Source organism: Homarus americanus, unplaced genomic scaffold (genome assembly GCF_018991925.1).
Source record: "Homarus americanus isolate GMGI-L3 unplaced genomic scaffold, GMGI_Hamer_2.0 scaffold5099, whole genome shotgun sequence".
NCBI lineage: Eukaryota > Metazoa > Arthropoda > Malacostraca > Decapoda > Nephropidae > Homarus > Homarus americanus.
The window spans coordinates 83799-107045 of NW_024726854.1; the positions used below are offsets into that span (position 1 = coordinate 83799).

Here is a 23247-nt window from a genome sequence, read left to right on the forward strand (position 1 = left end):
CAGTATAAGGTGTTGGGTTACGGGAGTGTGGTGTTGAGAGTAACGTGAGAGAAGATCCGGGTGTGTTTATGATGCTCAGCTGGACGGTTGAGAGGATTCACTATAGGGGATTCAGTACCCTAGTCTTAAATCCTCTTTGGAATACATTATAGAATGTTTAGTTCCTATTAGTTTATTTCAATGTTGTGTAGATAGATCGAGATATGGTCTAAAAGCCTTGATTTATATTGAAACGTCTTAAATAATAGCAAACATATTAAACTACACATATTCTCACGACTACAAACTCGTAGACATATTATATTAACATAGTCTTCAATAATTACTCATTAATCAAATACCTGCAGTGTTAAAGACAATATTTCTTAAACACTTTCAAAAAGTAAACAACGAAAACAAATTATAAGTAAATAAGTAAAAATAAAGGAGAATCGAATCCTATTTTAATCTCTCATGTGACTGAGTTTGTCACAGGCATCAACAGGCTCACAGGAACCAATCCAACCACGCCCAGAGCAAACGGATCTCCAGTGTGTGTTGAGGTGGTGAGGGGAGGAGTCGGCTGGTGACGGCATGTGGGGTGAGGGGTAGTGAGGTGACGAGGGGGGAGGGAGGGTCGGGAGGAGAAGGGTGGAGGGGGGTGGTGAGAAGCATTAGGGGTTAGGAGTGAGTGAGCTGTGTGTGGGAGGAGGAGGTGCAGTGTGGGAGGTGAGGGCAGGGTGGAGGGTGAGGGAGGGGCAGGGTGGGGGGGGGGATGAGGAAGGGAGAGGGAGGGACGGGATGAAGGGTAAGGAAGGAGGGAGAGTGAGAGGGAGCGAGTGAGAATAAGAGTGAGTGAGAGAGAGAGAGAGGGAGGAAGCTCTTAACTAGCAACACATCCACTATACCCAGCTAGTAATTAGGGTTTATGAGTCCTAATCGATGAAATGAGTGTCTGTACCTCCTGCCTCCACACTCGGGTATACCCCACTGACCAGGCCCCTCTGTTATACCCCCAGTTAAGTATACTCCACACTCTTACACCCAATATACACCTTACTAAAGTATACTCCACCGACCAGGCCCCTCCACACTTAACTCTCCCTCACGTATATCCAAAGTATAACAACATAAACTTTCAATTGGATAAAAGTATTAAATGAATGACTGAAAATACTATACACCATCTAACAAGACATAAAAATATCTAATACACTAACCTAACCCAATTACTTAACCTAACTCAACCTAACGGAGATTCTTTAGGTTAGGTTAGATTATGTTTGGTTAGGTTAAGTTAGGTTACATTTCTTTATCTTCTTTTGTTATAGGAAATAGATGGTTGTGTTTTGTTTATTATTTATCCTCCTCGTGTGATAATAGTATCCATGGGTTAATCCTCGCTTGTCACACACACACACACACACACACACACACACACTGGTCACCAACTCACCACTACCAGCATCGGTCACCAGCATATACACCGTCACCTTCACACACCACCAAAGACTACAATATCACCAGCATGGCTATCACCTATCACCAGCATCATCCTTAAACCCTATCACACACACAGAAGCGAAACCTGAACGATATCTGTGGTGATAATCATTTTACTGTCCATGACAACCTGTTCCCTGGGGCCATCTGGTGTTAACTGACGGTGTTATAATACTAAAGGCTACATCTCGGAGTTAAGAAGTGCCTGCCCTTAGTTTACGAGACGATAATACTGATAACGATTGGAAAACACTAGTGTAAGTTATAATACATAATATACAGAATATACATGTCCCAATCACTCTATCCTATTAGCACTATGAGGTAAAACTGCACATTGATTATCGTTAGTCTCATTGAAATTGACATAACGAAGAGATGATTCCACAATATTACGCTCACATCTGTGGAAACAAACTCAATCAAAACAAAAACAAAAATATACCAATTATAAACTAATTCACATACTGTTTATTATAAGATTGTCAAGTAATACAGGTCATGGCATCGATTCTAAATGACGTGTGTAAATAGTTAATGATAAACAAGGGAAGAGAGGTAGGTCACAGGTCACAGGTCACAGGTGTTGGTTCACACTACACCGAGGGGCTGGGCTGTGAGAGATAATAGGGACGTGTCAATTAATCTCCACTCCTCACTACACCATCACCCACCACTGTGCTATTAGATGGATGTACCTGTGTACCTGTGTTTGTTGATGAGTTCTATATTAACTAAGCTACTGTACAATACGCTTTTAATGACCTTAATTATCGAAGCGATGTGTTACGTTATAAGAGACGAATACATGATTTTGTTAATAACTTACTAATGACACTAATGACACTACGAACTCAAACAATTAACTAAAATACTCGTTGTTGGTGATATTTCGTACCTTTTAGCTAGAGCGTCCCTAATATCGTAAGCTTCCACCACATTCTTTAACCGAGGATAAAGCTACGGGAGCACTAAATACTTAAGAAAATACGTAACTTAAACCTAAACTAACTTAAACCAACAGAACGATACTTTTACGTTAACCATTTAGTAGAATAAAACCCAAACAGACCTTTATAGAAGAACTTAAAACATCCACTATAAACCAAAGTCAATATCTCATGAATACACAACAATCCAAACACTAAAATACAATACAAAAACACCCGATAATACAAAAAAAAACATACCAAAACAAAATATATACATCCATCAAACATATACAAAAGGCCTCACGTCAACACAGAGAGAAATGTAAAAAAAAACACGACCACATCAGACTAAAATTTCAACGCTACGATAAATAGTGAACGAGCATCAGAAATTACTGTACAATTAAACAAAAAATACCTTAATTATTGTACCTTAATTATATATCATTAGAGGAAGATATAGTGATTAATTAACATAGGGAAAGAAGAATTATTATACGTGAGATCGTTTACAATTAATTGGTTCTACCTGGGCAATAATGTCCCTCTCACATCAACACCTGATGGGTTTTTCAGGGTTACTTTTTGGTGTATGTGTGTTACTCTGGATGTATATGTATTATTTATATGTGAGTGTATATGTAAGGTATCCATGTGTGTGTATAATCCCGAGGTATAAATTATGTGACTGTATTTATGTATGTATGTATGTATGTATGTTTGTATGTATGTACTGTATGTAATATAATATAATACGTTTGTCTTTGCAATATTATAAGTGCATGTGTGGGCGTCATGTGTGGGCGTCATGTGTGGGCGTCATGTGTGGACGTCATGTGTGGACGTCATGTGTGTGGGCGTCATGTGTGGGCGTGACGTATATGGCTGAGAATATCCACATATGTCCCAGCACGTGACCCTTATCTCCTAATCTCTTGCATTTAATGAAAAATATTGATCTATATGCAACTACCACTCCCTCATCCCCCTCCCTCCCCCCATCCCTCCCCCTCCCCCCCCTCCTCCCCCCTCCCGTTGCATAGAAAATAATAATATAATGTTTTAATAGTAAAGTCAATATATTATCCTTATGATCTATATTTGAGTCTATTGATCAAAGTCGTGAAATAGATTTTGTATTGTGATAATAGATTATATAAAGTTATATTGTAAGCTTCCGTGTGGGGGTAGTTAGGTAGGGGGTACAATGTGAGCGCCCCCTTCCTCTCTCTACCTACCCATCACCACACACACACAGGAACATCTGCCCCATATTATTGATATTTTTTTCTTCTCTTTATTCCCCTTCACCAAATGAGAACATATAGCATTCAGGTTGAGGATCAGTGAGGGCGTATGTGTAGTAAGTCTGTCGGATTTTACGGCGTCAACTTAGCGTATTTTTGTGTTTGTGCTAGTTAAATTAAGCTAAAATTCACGTTTAGCTGTAATATACCCCATTTAGCTTGTTTTGCTTTATTAGCTTTATTTTCTATTCTAGCTTAAAAGAGAGACTGATTTTAGCTCTGTGTGGTTAATGATTCCCAGCTCAAGAACGTCATTAGTAGGGACCACCACCTGCAGATGTTGTCACGCTACTGAGAGTGGAGTACACGATGGTGGGGAGGGACACAGGAGTTACCACAGTTTGATTTATATACCTGCCACCCTTTCCCTCCTCCTCCTTCCCCCTCCCCTCTCCTAGAATTATGAAGATGAGAGACGAGGGAGAGGGAAGGGAAGGGGAGAGGGAAGAGGAGGGGAGAGGGAAGAGGAGGGGGAGGGGGAGACAAGAACCACGACGACGACACCCCCAGAGACTCCGGCAGGCCAAGGAAGCTGTACAACACAGATAATGAGGGGAAAAATCACTGACTTATTGTGCAGACGGGAAGAAGGAACAGCTGCTACCATAATGCCACCCATTACTGACCTCTTCCCCTTCCCCTTCCCCCTCCTCTTCCCCTTCCCTTTGTTTGTATTATATTTATATTTAGAACAGTTTTAAGAGAATAATTAGCATTTTACTTTAGGCCTATATTTGACTTCGGTTCCGTTGCTTCTAAATAATCTCACCAGGGGGCTCTGATACGTGACTGAAGTAAAGAATTCTGTCCAGATAATGAGTAAAATGTCACATAAATAATAATATAATGTGGGTGAGCAGCAATGAGGAGGGGGGAGAGATAGTGTGGTGACCTAACCCTCGTGTATTAAGTCAAGATCTAGCCTACGTCATCCTCCGCGTGACACTTAGAGGATGACTAAGATTTCCCGCCACGTACACCACCACCACCACCAAGCTATTAAATGAGAGACTATATTGTTAACTTATCTTATACTGATAAAAAAGGACATACTCAGTGTGTTTTTAGGTCTAACGATGGATATATTTCTTAGTATACTTCACTATCTTTAACAGAGACACATGTTATACTTCAGGTGATGTATATACTGGGATAATATGTACCCATTTAACACCTAACCTGAATTATAATAACGGGTTGTACAGTATTCTCTCTCCCTCACCTCCCTCCCCTCCCTCCCTCACCTTCCCTCCCCCCCTCACTTTCCCTCCCCTCTCTCCCTCACCTTCCCTCCCCTCTTCTAACTCCATAATAGAGCGATGTTAAGCCCTTTCTCTCCCTCCCTACCCCTCCTTCCCCTCATCCTCACCATTCTTCCTCCCCCTCCCCTCACATTTGTGGTCGGAGGGGCGGGGCGGGGAGGAGAGAGACGGAGGGAGGTAGGGAGGGGATTGAAGAGGGGAGGAGGGGTGAGGAGGGGGACAGAGAGGAACGGAGAGGTGAGGAGGGGACGAAGGAGGACGAAGGGGACGGAGAAGGACGGAGTGGGACGGAGAGAGATAGGAGAGGTGTGGAGAGGGACGGAGGGGTGCGGAAGGGGATGGAGGGGTGCGGAAGGGGACGGAGGGGTGCGGAAGGGGACTGAGGGGTGCGGAAGGGACTGAGGGGTGCGGAAGGGGACGGAGGGTGCGGAAGGGACGGAGGGGTGCGGAAGGGGATGGAGGGGTGCGGAAGGAGGGGTAGGTGTTCCAGCTTGGTGCTAACAACGGCTGATATCGATCCTGGTGACTGAGATTGGAGAGTCGTTGATATAAAGGTTCGTTTTCTTTGTCCCGGAGTCAGCTGGCGGTGGTGGGGGGTCGCGCGCTCTTTATTGATTCCGTAATTCATGGAAACTTTTCACGTGATCTTTTTTTTTTAATGAATTACGCATGACGTCATAAGGTAATTTCGTTGTCAAAGGGGTAGTGGGTATTTATTGATCCTGTTCTACGTGGGAACTTGACAAATGTGTTTTTTTAACCTCGTTTATGTATGATATGACAGTGGTGTATGACATGACTGGTGTATGACATGACTGGTGTATGACATGACTGTATGACATGACAGTGGTACCCAGAGCCCCGTGTCCCCCAGAGCCCCGTGTCCCCCAGAGGAGCGCCGTGTCCCCAGAGCCGCGTGTCCCCCAGAGCCGCGTGTCCCCCAGAGGAGCCGCGTGTCCCCCCAGAGCCGCGTGTCCCCAGAGCCGCGTGTCCCCCAGAGCCGCGTGTCCCCCAGAGCCGCGTGTCCCCCAGAGCCGCGTGTCCCCAGAGCCGCGTGTCCCCCAGAGCCGCGTGTCCCCCAGAGCCGCGTGTCCCCCAGAGCGTGTACAGTTTGTAATCCTCAACTGGCGTGAATGCCTGGAGGAGTGTGAGCGTCTTGGTGAATGCTGAGGCACGCGTCTCCCTTCCTCCCCCCACACACTCCTTCCTCCTTCGTTTATTGTCTTTCTCTCCCTTCTCTCTCTCTCTCTCTTTATTAGATTTATGTTGTTTTTATTCTTCTTTCCCGTCTATAAATTGTTTAGTCATTTGCCTTTTGCTGATATGTTATTTTAAGAAGATTTATTCCTCTTGTTTACATTAGCTTGTGGTAATGGCGGCTCGACCATCCGGGTTACATAGACGTTACCAAAACTATCGTGAGTATTTAATTTCTTTAAGTTATTTCTTCTTGTATATATTAAAAACAATAATTAATCGTATTTAATAACTTGTAGCTAATAAAATATCTTATATTTAATAAAGTAATATATTAAAGAACGAGAGAGAGAGAGAGAGAGAGAGAGAGAGTAGTGGTGTGGTGAATGATTAGCGTTATCAGTGGTGGTGGGAAGGTGAGATAAGATAGTACACCTGACTACCTCCTATCACTACACACACACACACACACACACACACACACACACTCACACACACACACACACACACACTTCACCATCATAGAAACACAAATAAAAACTCAAATTAATTCCTACACAAATATACAAATTAACTTTAATAAATTCGTAAATAAAAAAATAATAGTAAATCTGTTAAAAAGTAATAAAATTCTTAAATAATTTCTTTACTAATATTATCAAACGAATAAAAAATGATTACTTTTTTTTTACTTTTATAAACTTTCTATGATTGCTAATACACTTGGACTCTACGGTTCAGTTTGGTCCCCGTACTATAGAATGGACTCTGACCCGTACTATAGAATGGACTCTGATTACCTAGACAGCATTCAGAAGGTGACAAAGTTAAATATGGGTATTATGAACCTTGAGTACAGAGACACTAGGTTAAAGTATCTTAATTTGCACTCCCTCGAGAGACGTAGAGTGAGGGGCGATATGATAGAGGCGTATAAATGGAAGTCAGGGCTAAACAAAGGTGACATAACAAAGGTACTCAAACTATACCTACCAGGAGAAAACTTGTAATAATGGTTTTTTAAAATAGATAAAATTAAAATATAAAACATACAGTATAGTGTTTTAGGAGTGAAATATAACACCACCACACACCACCACCATACACCACCACCACTACCACGCCACCACCACCACACCACACAACCACACCACCACTACCACGCCACCACCACCACACCACACCACCACACCACACGCCACCAAGTGTTCTGAGGTAAGTTACGAGCCTTGTGTATATACTGTAGTGTGTTTGGATTCCCACCTCATGATGCAGGAGTTTTAAATAGATATAACTCCTGTAGTGATGTAGACTGTAGTACATTATTATTACTAGTGTTCGTAGATACTTATTTCTCAGTGTTGAAATTTCTTGTTAAGGATCGGTATCTAATGTTTAATAGGTTATGTTAAATATGTTAGTTTGATGTTAATGGCATGTTTAATTCACTCTGGGTTTGATATATTGTTCTTGGGTGTTAGTTAAACCTTGATAAATAAACCACGAATAAAACCGCAATATTCCTCTTCAGATCAAACCTAATTAAACCTAACCCAACTAAAAGTATATAATAATTCTACATCAAATTTGGATAACTTCACTTCATATCGTTACCTACGCCTTAAAATCGTAAACACAATAGCCTTAATGACCATATATCTTGTTTATTTATCCTCTATTATAAAACTTACGTAGACAGATTTATAAACAGACGGATAGAGAGACAGTTGAGACAAGGGACGGAGGATCCAACTGAGTTAATAAGTTTGGCCTTGGGATCGAGTCGTCTTATCAGGGAGTTACGGATGTCCGCTCAGAAGAACAGCCCCTCGCTCCTCTCTCTCTATATCGTGGAGTTGAGAGAGAGAGAGAGAGAGAGAGAGAGAGAGAGAGAGAGAGAGAGAAACAATCTGTACAATATTTCTCAGTAACTCCGAAAATTTCACTCGACAACAAAATCCAGTACAAAAACAAAAGAAGATCAAACATTGGCATTACAAGATACTATAAGTGACAGAACTCTCTTTGTTCACGAATAAGTAACCTCAACTTTCTCCAGAGACTAATCCTATACCTGAGATACGCCTTTGTTTAGCATTGGATTCCCCTTAAACCAGGTCAATATTTATCTTGTGACCCTGAAACCCTTGACCGTGGGAGCGGTAAATGTCTGCTTCACCTGTAATAATACTTATCTGATTTACTTTATCTAATTACTATCACGTAAGTATCTTCACTATCTTACCTTATTTTGAAGTTTTTCTTCGACTGTAGAACTGTAGAATTGTTTCACTATCATCCCGTCTGTCTGTGTGTTGTTGACGAGGCTGAGGACGTAAGCACAACCACACGAATCATCACTACGCACACACAGGTAAGTACAGGCATATTTATCACTATTTCACACTAACAATACTTCACACTTGTTCCCTCAACGAATGTTCTCCCTCAACTACCTGATTTTATTTGCTGGCTCCATCATCGTCTCGGTCCATTGGTAACTACTGAATTGCCTAATTATACCCTCGATAGCAATTAACATCATTTCCCGCTATACCCTCTTGGTTGGACATTAGTGATAGAATTTGTTCTGGTAATTAATAAAAAGGGGACTAAGGCGATATATAAATTCAAAATATTGTATTTAACTGTTTAATATAGAAATTATAAACGAAGAGTATTGTTTATATTATAATCATTTAGGCTCGTAGTCTGTGTTCGATCATGTTGTTATTATAATGTATTACTACGCGTGTAAAGTTTGTAAACACGTGCACTAGTTTAGTCATTATACTGTAAAAACCATTCAGCTCATCACTCTTAATAAGGGATCTAAAGGCATTATGGAGGACTATGAGGAGATACTAAACACAATTGCCAAAATACTTTTTATTTCACTAAAAGAACAGAGACTCACGTCCCCCTGACCATCACTGCGGGAACTACATAACTTGACGTACTTAAAACATACCTGTGTCTTATGCTTTAATTTATATAATGTTAACTAAAGCCATCTTATCACACGACTCAAACACTCAAGTATTAGTTCAAGCAATTTGTTTTAACAATATTAATTTGTTATTATTATTTCTATTTATGTTTTAGCGTCCGGAGACGAGCTATCCTAATCTTGACTTGTTCAGTGTATAAACTTAACATTATTTACAGGCACTGAGAACTTATACACTACTGTTTATGGTCATCACACACACACACACACACACACACACACTGTTCCTGATGTGACCTTTATATACCTGGTCCCTTGAAACACATATAATACTGAAGCTTGGAAGTGAGGTGTTTGGCCTTTTGGTACAGTACCTCTCCCTCCTAGGTAATGTGCTCCTAGATCGCCCAGGGAGTGAAGTGTACCAACCAGGTTTGAGGTACAGAATACTCAGACCATCATTCGTACAGTACAGTCACGGGAAAACAGTCCTGTCAGTGCCCCCGTCCCATCCATGAACCCTGGACTTAAGAACCTGTGAATCCGAAACCTCACACAGCCATGGGCGCACTGTGTGATATCTCGGATTCACAGATTCACAAGTCCAGGGTTCATGGCTGGGACGGGGGCACTGACAGGACTGTTTTCCGGGACTTTACTAAACTAGAGTTACGAGACAGGTGGATGAGTTGATTTATAAAGTCAGGTTAATTAATGACGCTGAGATTTAGCTCCCCCTTTTCCCCTGAGAGTCAAGTACTTGGTCCTGGACTCCTGAGAAACAGCTACCTAACTCTTCCTGCGATTTGTTCAAACTTGTAAACTCCGGATAAGGAATACGTCACCCTCTGTAGATAAATGTCCTTCTCTAAGGTCCTACTCCAGCCTGAAGACGCATCACAATCTTCCTTCCTTGTGGTCGTCAGCGTCATACAACACCTGAAGGAGGAGGACTGAAGGACCCATGGGCGGCACTATAGGGTCGAGTAACGGCGTGAGATGACTCCCCATTCCGCTTTGATGAGGTCGGCGGCCTTCTCAGCTATCATGAGGGTGGCGGCATTGGTGTTGGCCGAGACGACGAGGGGCATGATAGAGGCATCCACTACCCTCAACCCCGTCACTCCCCGCACCCTGCAACAACACACCAGGGATAACACACTCTCTACTCTCTACCACATATGTATAACTTAACCATCTGGCTATGCATACTTATACACCTGGTTACACATACACTTAGGGGTAGATAGACGTAAATTATAATGTATTCTATATCTGAAGGCATTGAAATAGACATAGAACTTAGAGAAGACGTACTTGAGTGTATGGTCCACTACACCTAGAGGGTCAGAGGGAGGTGCCATCTTACAAGTGCCAACGAAGTGGTAGGTAGTGCCAGTCAGATGGCGAACTACACACTCCCAGTACGCGTCACTCTCCACCACCTGTCCCTCACACCCCGGCACCACCTGTGGGGAGAGTATATGGGGAGGGTATAGTTGAGTGTGTGGGGAGATTATTTGATTATCTGGGGAAGAAAGTGTCTTTATGGGGAGAATATCAAAGTCTGTAGTCATAACATACACAGACACAGACACAGACATACAGACATTACCTTATCGTGGAATTTTGAGCCATATTCGTCCCGCATGGCAGGAGTACTGCCAACTGCCAGGGCGAACTTGATACCTGATGGTGAGAGAGAGAGAGAGAGAGAGAGAGAGAGAGAGTGGAATTAATTACGTGGCTTTGTATTATCCGCTGAACTTACTCAATGAAACACAAGACAAATTATTTGAATATTTTAACATATAAAGAAAGAACAAACACACACACACACACACACACACACACACACACACACCTTTGATCAGGTTTTTGACGTCCGTGGGGTCACTGACATAGTTAGGGTCAATCACAGGGTCACTCTTGGGGTCACTAGACTTAAGTGTGACTGACCCCCGACTTCTGGCTCTGGTCAGCATGGGGGCGATACTGAACCCTTCCTGATTCCGTATCGGCAGGAAGTATTTGTAGAAGAACTGGGGGGAGAGAAGGAGTGAGGGAGTGAGAGGGAGTGAGAGGGAGTGAGGCAGGGAGAGTGGATGGAAGGGGATGAGGTGGGAGAGAGGGAGAGGGAAGGACAGGAGGAGTGAGTGAATGGATAAAGAAGGGAGGGGAGGGGGCAGAGAGTGAATGATTGAGTGAATGAATGAAATATTTACCTTCTTGGTCTAACTAATCAACTGTGGTGTCTATCTAATCATATCTAATCACAAATTAATCATAGATAATTAACCTAATCTACCAATCTATAATAACTAATTAAAACCGTAATTTACTCCCCTGTTAAATATAATTTAGTAACGATTATATATAAGTTTAATAATCTTCTGTGTTATATTATCAATGTAAATAATTATACGTTTGATATTTCTCTCTTCATAATTAATCATTGTGGAGATAGTCAATACTGGGAGATAGTCAATACTGGGAGATAGTCAATACTGGGAGATAGTCAATACTGGGAGATAGTCAATACTGGGGGATAGTCAACTAACACCCAATTTCTCCTCTGAGCTGAATAAAATCGTCTAACGTTAACTAAATAAAATATACAAAATAGTGTCCCTGTAGTGAAGGTGTTAAAGCTCCTCCATTACCTAAGAGAGACACATCGACGGACCCCTTACCTCTCTGTCATAGCCCATCAGGTCAGGCATAGCGATCCCGTGGTCGAACATTGAGGTACCTGCTATGAAGAGGAACTGAAGCTCAGGCCAATAGGGGTCGCCCTCATCTGCTTCGATCCAGGCGTGGGCTTCTATACCGAGGGGCGCCGTGAAGGGACCTGTAGAAGAGGATGGTACCCGTCAGTAACCTATTGATGGGGTGAAGATGGGAAGGTCTTAAATACTAATCCTTGTGATGTTAAAAAAAGGAAAACAAAATACCATGAATGAATTTATTGTCTCTTATGTCTTCTGAAACTTTAAGGTAAGAGACTAAGTAAACAGATTAAAGACACCACTGAACCTTTCCTCCTGAAGACGTAGTCGGCGAGGGCTGTGGGACTGGCCAAGGTAAATAAACTGATGGAGGTATCAGGTGCAGTGGTCCAGGTGAGTCCCCAGATTGATGCATGATCCTGTAGGTTCTGACCCACTCCAGCCACGTCCGCCACCACCTTGATCTGTCCCCATCACAACAATGATAAACTGAGATTTGGTATTTTTTTAATTGTTCTAAAGTCTTCACTGTTGTTTTTTAGCTCAATGATCATGGATACTGTTTTTTTTTTAGATTAAAGTTCATGATTATTAGTTTTAGGTTAGGATTGGTGAGGCGAGGTTAGATTAGGTTAGGTTAGGTTAGGTATACTCACGCCATGGTGGTGAAGGTGTTTGGCTGGTCCTACTCCAGACACCATCAAGATCTGGGGTGAGGATATGGCGCCCCCAGACACCACCACCTCCCTCTTCGCCAGAGCCATCTTCACCTGTCAACACAACCGCTTCGTCAGGAGAGAAATAAACCTAAGAGACACGTACAGAAAAGATTAAACCGAAGATCAAATATGTTAGGGAATGTGTGAAGTTTATAGACTTTAATTTATTTCAGCTGATGGTTCAATCTAACTCAAGCTACAATATGGAGACGTTTATAGATCAGGTGGGTTACTCACCATTCCCTGATGCTCAAAGCGCACCCCTGAGGCTCGCTTTTGCTGGTCAAACAGTATCTGTCAGGGAGGGAAGAACAGAGGTTGAATTTTATGAGACGTAAGAATACAATGGTTGTTTCTTGGTGTGGTTAGGTTAGGTTGAGTTGTAGTTTAGCCAGAGGAGCAGATTTATGTGACGTCATGGGTTGTTTACATCACGGGGGGATGGTATAGAGGTAACGTGGTCAAACCCCTGGGTGTTGATGACTCACCTGGGTAATGATGACTCACCTGGGTGTTGATGACTCACCTGGGTGTTGATGACTTACCTGAGTTACGTGGGCATTGAGGACGATGTGGAGGTTAGACCTATGGGCTGAGGGCTTGAGGTAGGCCTCGGCAGTGGACCAGCGCCATCCTTCCTTAACAGTCATGTCCGGCACACTGAACCCTGAAGGGGGGAGACCAACACTAAATACTTGACAACAGACAAACAGACAGACAGACAGAGAGAGATAGACAGATAGACACACATACATAGACACAGAGACAGACAGAAAGAGATAGACAGACAGATAGACACACATACATAGACACAGAGACAGACAGAGAGAGATAGACAGAGAGAGAGAGACAGACGACATACCTATCATCTCAGGTCCATTGGGATCTATAACACTGTAGCCCAGGTGTTGGCCGGCCTTAAGGAAGCCCTGAAGGATGGGGGAGTACCAGCCCTTGTCCTCCACACTAAGGGCGCCCCCGAACCCGTGGTACTCAGCTGGGGGAGATACGAGGTGAGTTAGTGTGTTAGTAGAGACGGAACGGAACCCTCTGGCCGCTGTTGTTACTGACTAGATGATAAAAAAAACCTAACCTAACCTAACCTGACTTAATCTGACCTGATCTGACCTAGTAGAGAAAGAAAAGAAGGTATTTTACGAACTTAGAAGCTTTAAGGAAACGCGGGAGTGTATGATGACAAAAATACACGAGTTACCGATGAAAGGTTCTAGTTTTCTTTTATAGTTAATGGTAAACTTAACTAAATTTATTTTGCCACGGGATTCTACTGGTTGTTGTACTGGGTTGGTCTTATGTGTTCTATCTAGCCCCTTTTTTTTGGCTGGTATAGTGAGGTTAGATATGCATTAATATAAATGTGTACATGATACGAGTGTGGTCGATGTCTGCTTTCAAACAGTGGTGGTGATAGTGCGGTGATCAGCTGACACCAAGAGGCACAGCACTGGTACAGATGAACTTCACCGCCTTAAGGAACAGGGTGTACTAAATAAAATCGTATTGAATTAGCCACAATAAAATACCTTAACACGACAAAAATATTAATAAAATAGACTTTAATCATTTGCTCTATCCTCTTCACCACTGATCGGTCTGTTGGTCAAGTCTGGTCACTCCAAAAAAGTTTATCATTACTAGAATTATTAAAAACACCTCAGGAATGTCATAATATTCATACTTTTGTTATAAATTATGGTACACCTGAAGTGACCAACCAATACGTGAAGTCAGAGGAAGGTGCTTATTCCTGGATGACTGAAGCTGCCAGAACTGACTCAACTTTTTACACTTTATGGCACGTGGTCACTGAGGGAGTTGTAACATAACTTTCACTCGGTAAATATTGTTATTTTTGTCAATAATTTTTTATGATAACATGAAAATTACCCGCAGCAGCTTTTACTGACTTACTGATGGAAAATAGTAACAATGTTATACTAAATTAAACGTCATTCAACTCAGCAATAAAGTCATTCCCACCAACAGAAACAAATTGACTTTTTCTGATGACCTGACTTACCTGTTAACTTGTATTTAATTCCCTTATTATTGGCTTCGTTAGTCAGCTCAATGATAATTTTTTACTGACTTAAAACTGTGACCTGATTATATTGTTATTATGTTGTTCTGTGTTCTAATGAAACACTCATTTATCACAACAAATATCAACACAATGACTAAGTGAGTTTCATACTATCTACTTTTTTTTATCACCTGACAGTTCTGTGGTTAGTGAGTGTAGGGTTTTTATGTGTGGTTGAACAAAAAAAAACATAATAAAAACAAACTACCAAGTGTTCCCATTAGAGCTGACCCGTTTTCTATGATGGTGTAAATTTAAGAGAAACTCCTCTGTTGACATTACTCATTAGCGCTAAAACAATGACACTGCAGTTATGATATATATATGAAATACGCCAACAAAGAACAAATAAAAATGATTCAACATTTGTAAGTGAATGTAACGACGGGAAAACTTACTATTGGACCGTATATTGTGTTAGGGAGTGTCGTGTAGGTCAGTAGGCCGTGTCGTATAGGTCAATAGGCCGTGTCGTGTAAGTCAATAGGCCGTGTCGCATAATTCAATAGGCCGTGTCGTGTAGGTCAGTAGGCCGTGTCAAGTAGGTCAGTAGGCCGTGTCGTGAGGTGGGGTGTCACTCATTAGATGGATAGATCGCAGAATGACACGTGGCAGATAGAGAGCTGGCAGATATTGGTGGCAGAGAGATGGGTGACAGAGATATCAGTACTGAAAGTTTACATAGAATGACAAACTAACATTCAAGAACATCTATTACCTGTAGCAGCATGTCTGGTGCCTCTGTAGTCTTCACTCTTCTTAAAGTAAGGCAGGACGGAGGCATAGTCCCACCCGGGGTTTCCCATGGCCGCCCAGTTGTCGAAGTCACGTCTGTTTCCTCTCACGTACATCATGAAGTTTATAGAGGAGCTCCCCCCAGCCATCTTCCCTCGGGTTACTGGTATGGCCTGTGTGATGGAGACTTGGTTAGGTTAGGTTAGATTAGGTTAAGTTAGGTTGGGTTAGGTTAGGTCTTAAGGGGGGTTAAAACCACAACAATGACTCACCTGATCTGTGAATCCCTTGAGGCCGTGTTTCTGGCGGACGGTCTTGAAGTTCCAATCAGCGTCACCCTGTAAGAGTATCCCGTAGAGAGCTGGAATATTACTCTCTAGGGGCGGTATTCCTCCCGCCTCTAGTAGAAGGACCCTCCACCCGTCTACCTCCGACAGACGAGCTGCTAAGGCGGCTCCTGCTGTCCCTGCCCCAACTGTGTTGACGAGGTGATAATAATAACAATAACAACAACGACAATAATAATAACAACAACGACAACATCAACAACACTACTATTACAATACAAGAAAATTATACAAATTATATTACCCAAAATAATCACAATATAGTAAATTTATTATAGGTGTCAACAGGAAAATATATACAAATTACCAACTATAAAATCGTAATAGGATCCGAGTCTGTCTGAGGCATCATAGTCGTGTTGTCCCGCCTCTCTGATGACCGCCAGGAGGAGTAGACGTAGGAGGGACACCGGCAGGAGCCACGTGCCCTTGAAGACTACTGCCCTCCTCATGATGTGTTAGTTGTTTACTTCTGGGGGATGCTGAAGGGATGGGGGGGGAGGATAGGGAGAGGATGGAAGGATTGGGAGATAAAGGGATAGGAGACAATGAAGGAGGATTTGCTGACACGTCTTCTTAGAGGTGCTGACTCCTCAGATCGTCAGCAGCGCCCCCTGGAGGTACAATCCCTTGGTTCCTGACGTCTGACTAGAGTTTCCTCCTGCAAGTGAGAGAATGAAGGACAAACAAATTAACGAAGAGAGAGAGAGAGAGAGGGGGGGGGGGCGATACAAACACGTACATGTAACACAATTATTAATCTGTATTTATTTTACGCAGTGAAAGCAGTATCCTCTTCACCTAACCTGACGACTTTCCAAACACGATTTCAAGCACCTTTTCCGACAGACATACGTACTACCAGTTTAATTCCTCTGCATCACTTCATCCATCAAAAAAAACTAAACCCAACACACGTCTCTAATTAATCTAAGGAGTTAAAAAATAATTAAATAGAGTATATGATAGAGCAACTCGTTTCGCTTCGTAAACATGACTGCGTGAAGAAAAAAGAGAATGAATGGATGAATGAATGAAAGAATTAAGTCTTGAATATTTCTATAATGAAGATGACCATTATAACACACGTACGATAACTTAGTATGACACGTAAGATAACTTGATGACACACTTACGATAACTTAATATATGAGTTTAATGGTTAAGTAATTATTATTTTTTTCAATATAAATTAAACATTGACCAAAAATACTTAAAACAATTATTACTTTATCTTAAAAATTACATCCTTAAATAATTAAACATTTTCTACAAAGGTCACATGAAGTAGAAAGTTAAGTTCACTATTACCAAATGCGTAAATACCAAACTCGGCAACAACAAGTCTCACACCAACCAAACTTTCTCTCGGAGTTAAGTTATGGCCTTTGCTTAGTATAATTTTCCCCAGTATGTTAGAGAGCTCCTTGGGTGAGATCTTCAACGCAAGCAAAGTTTTCATTTCTCGGATTTACTGTACACGAACTGGTCTTTGTAACCCGGTTGTAAAAGAGAAGAATGAATGTGGCGGGAATTCGACTTTCTTTATGGATCTCAAGTGGAAAATTTACTGTTTTGTTTAATTATCGACTTTGTGTTTATTTACAAGGTGGTGTTGATGTTACGATGTATAGTTACGGTTGAGGGATTAATTAAGTGGGGTGTTTAAGAGGTATGTGAGCTTGTGTAAATCTCCTTTTCTCTATTCCTCCTTTTATCATCTCTCTCACCCTCCCTCCCACACTCTCCTCTCCCTCACTCCCTCACCCTCCCTCCCACACGCTCCTCTCCCACACTCCCTCATCTCTCCCTCTCACACAACATCTTCCTCACCACAATTCCTACACTACTTCAAGAACCAGATTAGTGTTTGAGTCTCACCTGTCGATTCCTTCAACACTAGTGGTGACTTCTACTCGTGGCCAGGTACTACAGGTAAGGTAATGACAGGTGAGGTCAGGTAATCATCACTTAGGTCAAACGTACAGGAATTAGGTTTATTGGACAGACACGTATATACACACTAGTACAGACACACACACACACACACACACACACACACACACACACTAAAACGTAGATCTTGAGCATTTTCATTAGGGGAGAGAGAGAGAGAGAGAGAGAGAGAGAGAGAGAGAGAGCAGGATATGAATGGTGCAGGAAAAGTTGCCTGGCGGATAGCAGATGATTGAGAGGAGGAGGAGCTAAGATTTGAGGGAGGGAAGAGAGGAAGAGAAAGGGGTGACGTAGGAAGAGGGAGGATGGAGGAGGAGGGGGAGGAAGGAGGGTGGGAGGAGAGTGGAAGAGGCGGAAGAGGAAGGGAGAGGGAAGGCTATCAGAGCAGAGACGTGAACTATAGTGTGAGATTAAGACACAGCAACATCCGGCAGTACGAGTATATACAGTATACTTAACAAATCTATCAATGGCATTTTCTACGAGTAAGGAATTCCTCTTACCAACGCTGTATACAGACCCGTCTCCTCGACCCGCCTCTCGCGAAGTGAAAACGTTAAACTTTTTTTTGCTTGACCACCACTCACAAGAACTCGCCCCGGACACCAAACGCTTCTCAAACTCTTATTTCATTTCTCTCCACAAAATCGTAGGTTTATAATATTCAATGAAACTAGGAAATAAAAGATTAAAAATTACCTTCTTTTTATATCAGGGTTAAGTTCAGGTGTGGAAAGGTTGGCAACTCTGAATTGAAAAAATGCGGGGTGAAAGTCAATGAAAAAGTGACTAGCACCAACGTGGGGAGACTCTGTAGGTGTGTGAGTTATGTAGGAATGTAGTATATGTATAAGAAGTGAATAATCAACATCCACAATAGTAAATATGTATAAGACTTATGAATAAACAGACGATAAGACTTGAAACTTTCTCTCTATAGTTTAACAGCATCAAGCATTGGACTGAGGAGGCTGGATACTCACCCACATTCACTGCGGTAGAGTGTGTGGGGGGGGGGGATGGTGGTACTGTATTGTATTGTGTGGTATCGTATTGTATTGTGTGGTATTGTATTGTATTGTGTGGTATTGTATTGTTTCTCGTGTGTATTTTTGCTGCAGTATAGTCAGACGATGTCGTATATTTCTGTATGGTTATAGTTATCAGGATAAAATACATCACTTTTTGTAAATATTGGCGCTTAGTATGATGGAAGTATGATAAAAATAAGATAAAAGCAGAATAATACACTCAGAGTAAGGTTAATCTAAAACAAAAAACACTCCCATGATTTAAAAATATTCTACATACTTGCAAAATAAAGAACAGATCACAATAACTCACCAGAAACAGTTGATAATATCCCCCAGATGCTCCTTCCTCGATCATATCCAACATACGATAACTTGCTGAGCTCATACGGCCGATGTTAACACTATCACCATGGACACTTTTCACTTTACGTACACATCCTTGTTATTTACGTATTATGTCGACTTGATTATGGAGTATGTATGTTCGTTGTCGACTTGAGGATTATGTGTGAGGGAATGATGGTTTAAGGGTGAGACTGGTGTGAGTGTGTGTGTGTGTGTCTGTGTGAGTGTGGGGAATATACTCGACCGCTCAGAGAGAAAGTTAAACCACGACTGAACTCTACTCATGCAACCTTACCTCACCTTACCTCACCTCAGCTGGCATTCGACCCTCCCCCCCCCCTCAACTAACCCCCCCCACACCAAAACCCCCCAACCCCCCTCCAACCTCATTAACCCCACACACCTGACTCCTACTAAAGACCCCTGGTACTCGAGACATTTAAAAAAGGCAAAACAAAGACCAGGACCAACTGAACCAAAAATAAATGACCTAAATCCTTTAATGAGACACACATACCGGGAGAGCATTGACACTATTACCGGGAGAGACCTTCTATTACCGGAGAGTACATTGAGACACCTATTACCGAGGAGACCATTACCACCACCTATTACCGCTATTACCGGGAGAGTTACCGGGAGAGTTACCGGGAGAGTTACCGGGAGAGTTACACTATTACCGGGAGAGTTACACTATTACCGGGAGAGTTACACTATTACCGGGAGAGTTACACTATTACCGGGAGAGTTACACTATTACCGGGAGAGTTACACTATTACCGGGAGAGTTACACTATTACCGGGAGAGTTACACTATTACCGGGAGAGTTACACTATTACCGGGAGAGTTACACTATTACCGGGAGAGTTACACTATTACCGGGAGAGTTACACTATTACCGGGAGAGTTACACTATTACCGAGTTACACTAGTTACACTATTACCGGGAGAGTTACACTATTACCGGGAGAGTTACACTATTACCGGGAGAGTTACACTATTACCGAGTATTACGAGAGTTACTATTACCGGGAGAGTTACACTATTACTAGTTACACTATTACCGGAGAGTTAGACTATTACCGGGAGACACTATTACCGGGAGAGTTACACTATTTACACTATTACCGGGAGAGTTAGACTATTACCGGGAGAGTTACACTATTACCGGGAGAGTTACACTATTACCGGGAGAGTTACACTATTACCGGGAGAGTTACACTATTACCGGGAGAGTTACACTATTACCGGGAGAGTTACACTATTACCGGGAGAGTTACACTATTACCGGGAGAGTTTATATTCCAGGTCACTTTCTCCAGCTCATCGTGCGAGGCAACACGTACTGTTTACTTCGTCATATAATTCTACTGACAGGAAGAGTAAACAGAGATGACTAAATCTTTCTCAGTTTCCTCAGTTTTACAGGATTCCTACACACAGTTCCTCAAGGTATTATCACTGAGTATATAATAATTTTGTTGTTATGCCGAGAGTGACAGTCAGTGAAGAGGTGGTAAGAGGATGAACCAAGGCAGTACCAACAGTGAGGAGGCGTATCATATGGTCACGCCCAGTCTAACTATAATCGTCTATTGAAACGTCGACGAACTGATGTTGATGAGAGAGAGAGAGAGAGAGAGAGATAGAGATAGAGATAGAGAGAGAGAGAGAGAGAGAGAGAGAGAGAGAGAGAGAGAGAGAGAGAGAGAGAGAGAGAGAGAGAGAGAGAGAGTCACTTTGGGTCACGGGTGGTGGTCACAATGGGGTACTGACACTCTGATGAAAGTTTTAAATTCTTTCTAATGACTTTCACCGTCAGAGGGATATCAGGTGTCAGATTAAATAGGCCCCAGTCCTATCAGGCCCCAAGTTGACCTAATGTAACCTAACCTATCTCTTCATTAGGGATAAGTACAAGTTTTAATAGTTCTTCTGATTTAATAGGTACAAATAAAACCAGATGTTAATAGCAGTTCCTAATATTAGAAATACTGCAAAGTAATTATGTACGTATTAAAAAGGAAACACTAATTGAGGCAATGTAGGAAGTATACATATCTACTTTAGTTACCCATTTTATTATTTGGTTTTCTCTGATCGTGAATAGAAAATGGAATTATTTTCTCTTTAATAATGTCTCCCTAGATAGATAGATAGATAGATAGATAGATAGATAGATAGATAGAGAGATAGATAGATTACAACGTGGCTTAACAGTACAGCAAGTATACACTAATAAACAATAAGGTATTTAATACATGGATAACCAAAGAGACATTGAACGACATAGGACCAAACACAACTTAATCTATGTATACTATGTACACTATGTATACCTGCGCTGTCTATGTATATTGTATAAATGTACTGTCTATACACAAGCTAACAGTGAAGTACAGGGCTATGATGATCAGGGAGCTAAACCGGACCTTATTGGGAGGAAAAATACGACTTATTTTCCTTATTTAAGTTGTTATATAATGTTTATTAAGGTTGTGTTTGTGTCTGTATGTCTGTCTAGCTCATAAAGAGGATATCAATCATAAAATCCTGTGTTTATATAAGGACGCATTATATTATACCTTAAATAAACGCCATCTATGGGTTGAAAATATCCCTATACTATTTTGACCAGTTGGTATTATGAGTTAAATATTCCCATCTGAGTTATATAGTGAAAGTGACAACAATAACAAGTTGTAGATCAGAGAGGTTGTGATTGGAGATGTTTATAACCACGGAAGATGTTGAATGTGTAGTGTTGTGATGTTATTGTGATGTTATTTGTGATGTTATGAAGACAGACTCCATACCAAGAGCATCCAGACAGAGTTTTTGGCCGGTTTAAAGGTATGAATCACTAGTAAACGTCTCCAGCTTGAGTATAAAACTTCCTTGAGTCAGATTAAAGCTTTAGGATCACATGAGGATTAGACACTGTAACTTATTTTACCTGAAGATTAACTAACCTATCCCTACCTGAGGGTTAGGTTAGGTTGTTTAATTTTCAGGTAGTATAAGAGAGACCACCAGTATAGGAGACCTCCACTATAGGAGACCAGCAGTATAGGAGACCAGCAGTATAGTAAGGAGGTGTCGGGGTTATCATTGGAGTTCATCAGATGGAGGGAGTGAGGGAGAGAGGGTGGGAGAGGGGGAGGGGGAGGGGGTGGGAGGAAAGGAGGGAGGGAATTGTTGCTTCTTGGCCGTTACCTCCCTCCCTCCCTTTGACTCACCCTGTCTCCCTTTATCACAAATCTTATCCATTTTTTGATCCATCCTTCACTACTCCTTGTCTCCTCTTCGTCTTTATTTTATTGTTAAATTCTTCTTCTTCTTCTTCTTGTTATTATTATTATAAACTAACAGTATCTATTTGGAATGAATTATATAAACATACCTTAATTCACGTAGATATTATTGTGTTTTCATAGTTTAGGAATACATAGGTGAGGGACGTGGTTAGGTGTTAACATGGTTCATAAATGATAGACCTTGATCACTGTTGACTGTATGGTTATGACAGGACTACAAGCCTATAATGTGTTTTGATACAGAGCTTCGTAAGTGCAAATAAATAATCATCTCTCTACGTAGCCACATAAAATAAAGTACTTGGGTATTGTAGTGTCATTTTGTAATATGTAAATTCTCCAAACACCTGAATATAACCAAGGCATGACTACCACTACTTCTTACAACTTTATTCACAATCAGATAGGTCGACCAATCGTCCTTCTGACAAACGAAAGATGAGTTCGTGTCGTGTTTTTTACTCCATGCAAATGTTGTGGCTGATAACTGAACGTGTGTGGGAGGGTAAGGCTTTGAGACACGCTGGTTACTTTCTGTTCTTACTTAATAATAATAATAGGAGTGGAGGAAAGGGAGAGGGTTAAGAAGCAAGAGTGGAATAGGCGGGGGGAAGGAGGAGAGGAATAGGAACGAGAGGAAGGAGAAAAAGGAGAGGAATAGGTCGTAGGAGAGAGATTAAAGAGGGAGAGGAGGAGGGGAGAGGGGTAGGAGTGCTAAAAACAATGAAATATAACCAGTATGATTTAGTATAATGTAGTATGATATATTTTGACTCGTGTAACTGACTGGTAGTGTTAGTGGGCCCAGGAAGTGACACTGCAAGATGTGG

The 23247-nt window shown here is 41.7% G+C and overlaps 2 protein-coding genes across 2 annotated transcripts; one reads left to right on the forward strand and one right to left on the reverse strand.

Annotated features, from left to right (window-relative positions):
- Nucleotides 1–5823: 5823 nt before the first annotated feature.
- On the forward strand, nt 5824–6153 carry LOC121865718 (DBF4-type zinc finger-containing protein 2 homolog). Its single transcript, XM_042365244.1, has one exon. It carries the CDS (start codon nt 5824–5826, stop codon nt 6151–6153), a length of 330 nt encoding a protein of 109 aa, XP_042221178.1.
- A 2901-nt stretch (nt 6154–9054) lies between these two features.
- LOC121865723 (glucose dehydrogenase [FAD, quinone]-like) lies at nt 9055–19358 on the reverse strand. The gene is made up of 14 exons (XM_042365261.1): nt 19065–19358; nt 16072–16425; nt 15690–15892; nt 15401–15590; nt 13441–13575; nt 13124–13245; nt 12816–12872; nt 12516–12629; nt 12167–12323; nt 11824–11981; nt 10995–11172; nt 10746–10819; nt 10448–10599; nt 9055–10264 (listed from the first exon to the last, which is right to left on the reverse strand). Exons 2-14 carry the CDS (start codon nt 16214–16216, stop codon nt 10105–10107), a joined length of 1845 nt encoding a protein of 614 aa, XP_042221195.1. The 5' UTR covers nt 16217–16425; nt 19065–19358; the 3' UTR covers nt 9055–10104.
- Nucleotides 19359–23247: the final 3889 nt, after the last annotated feature.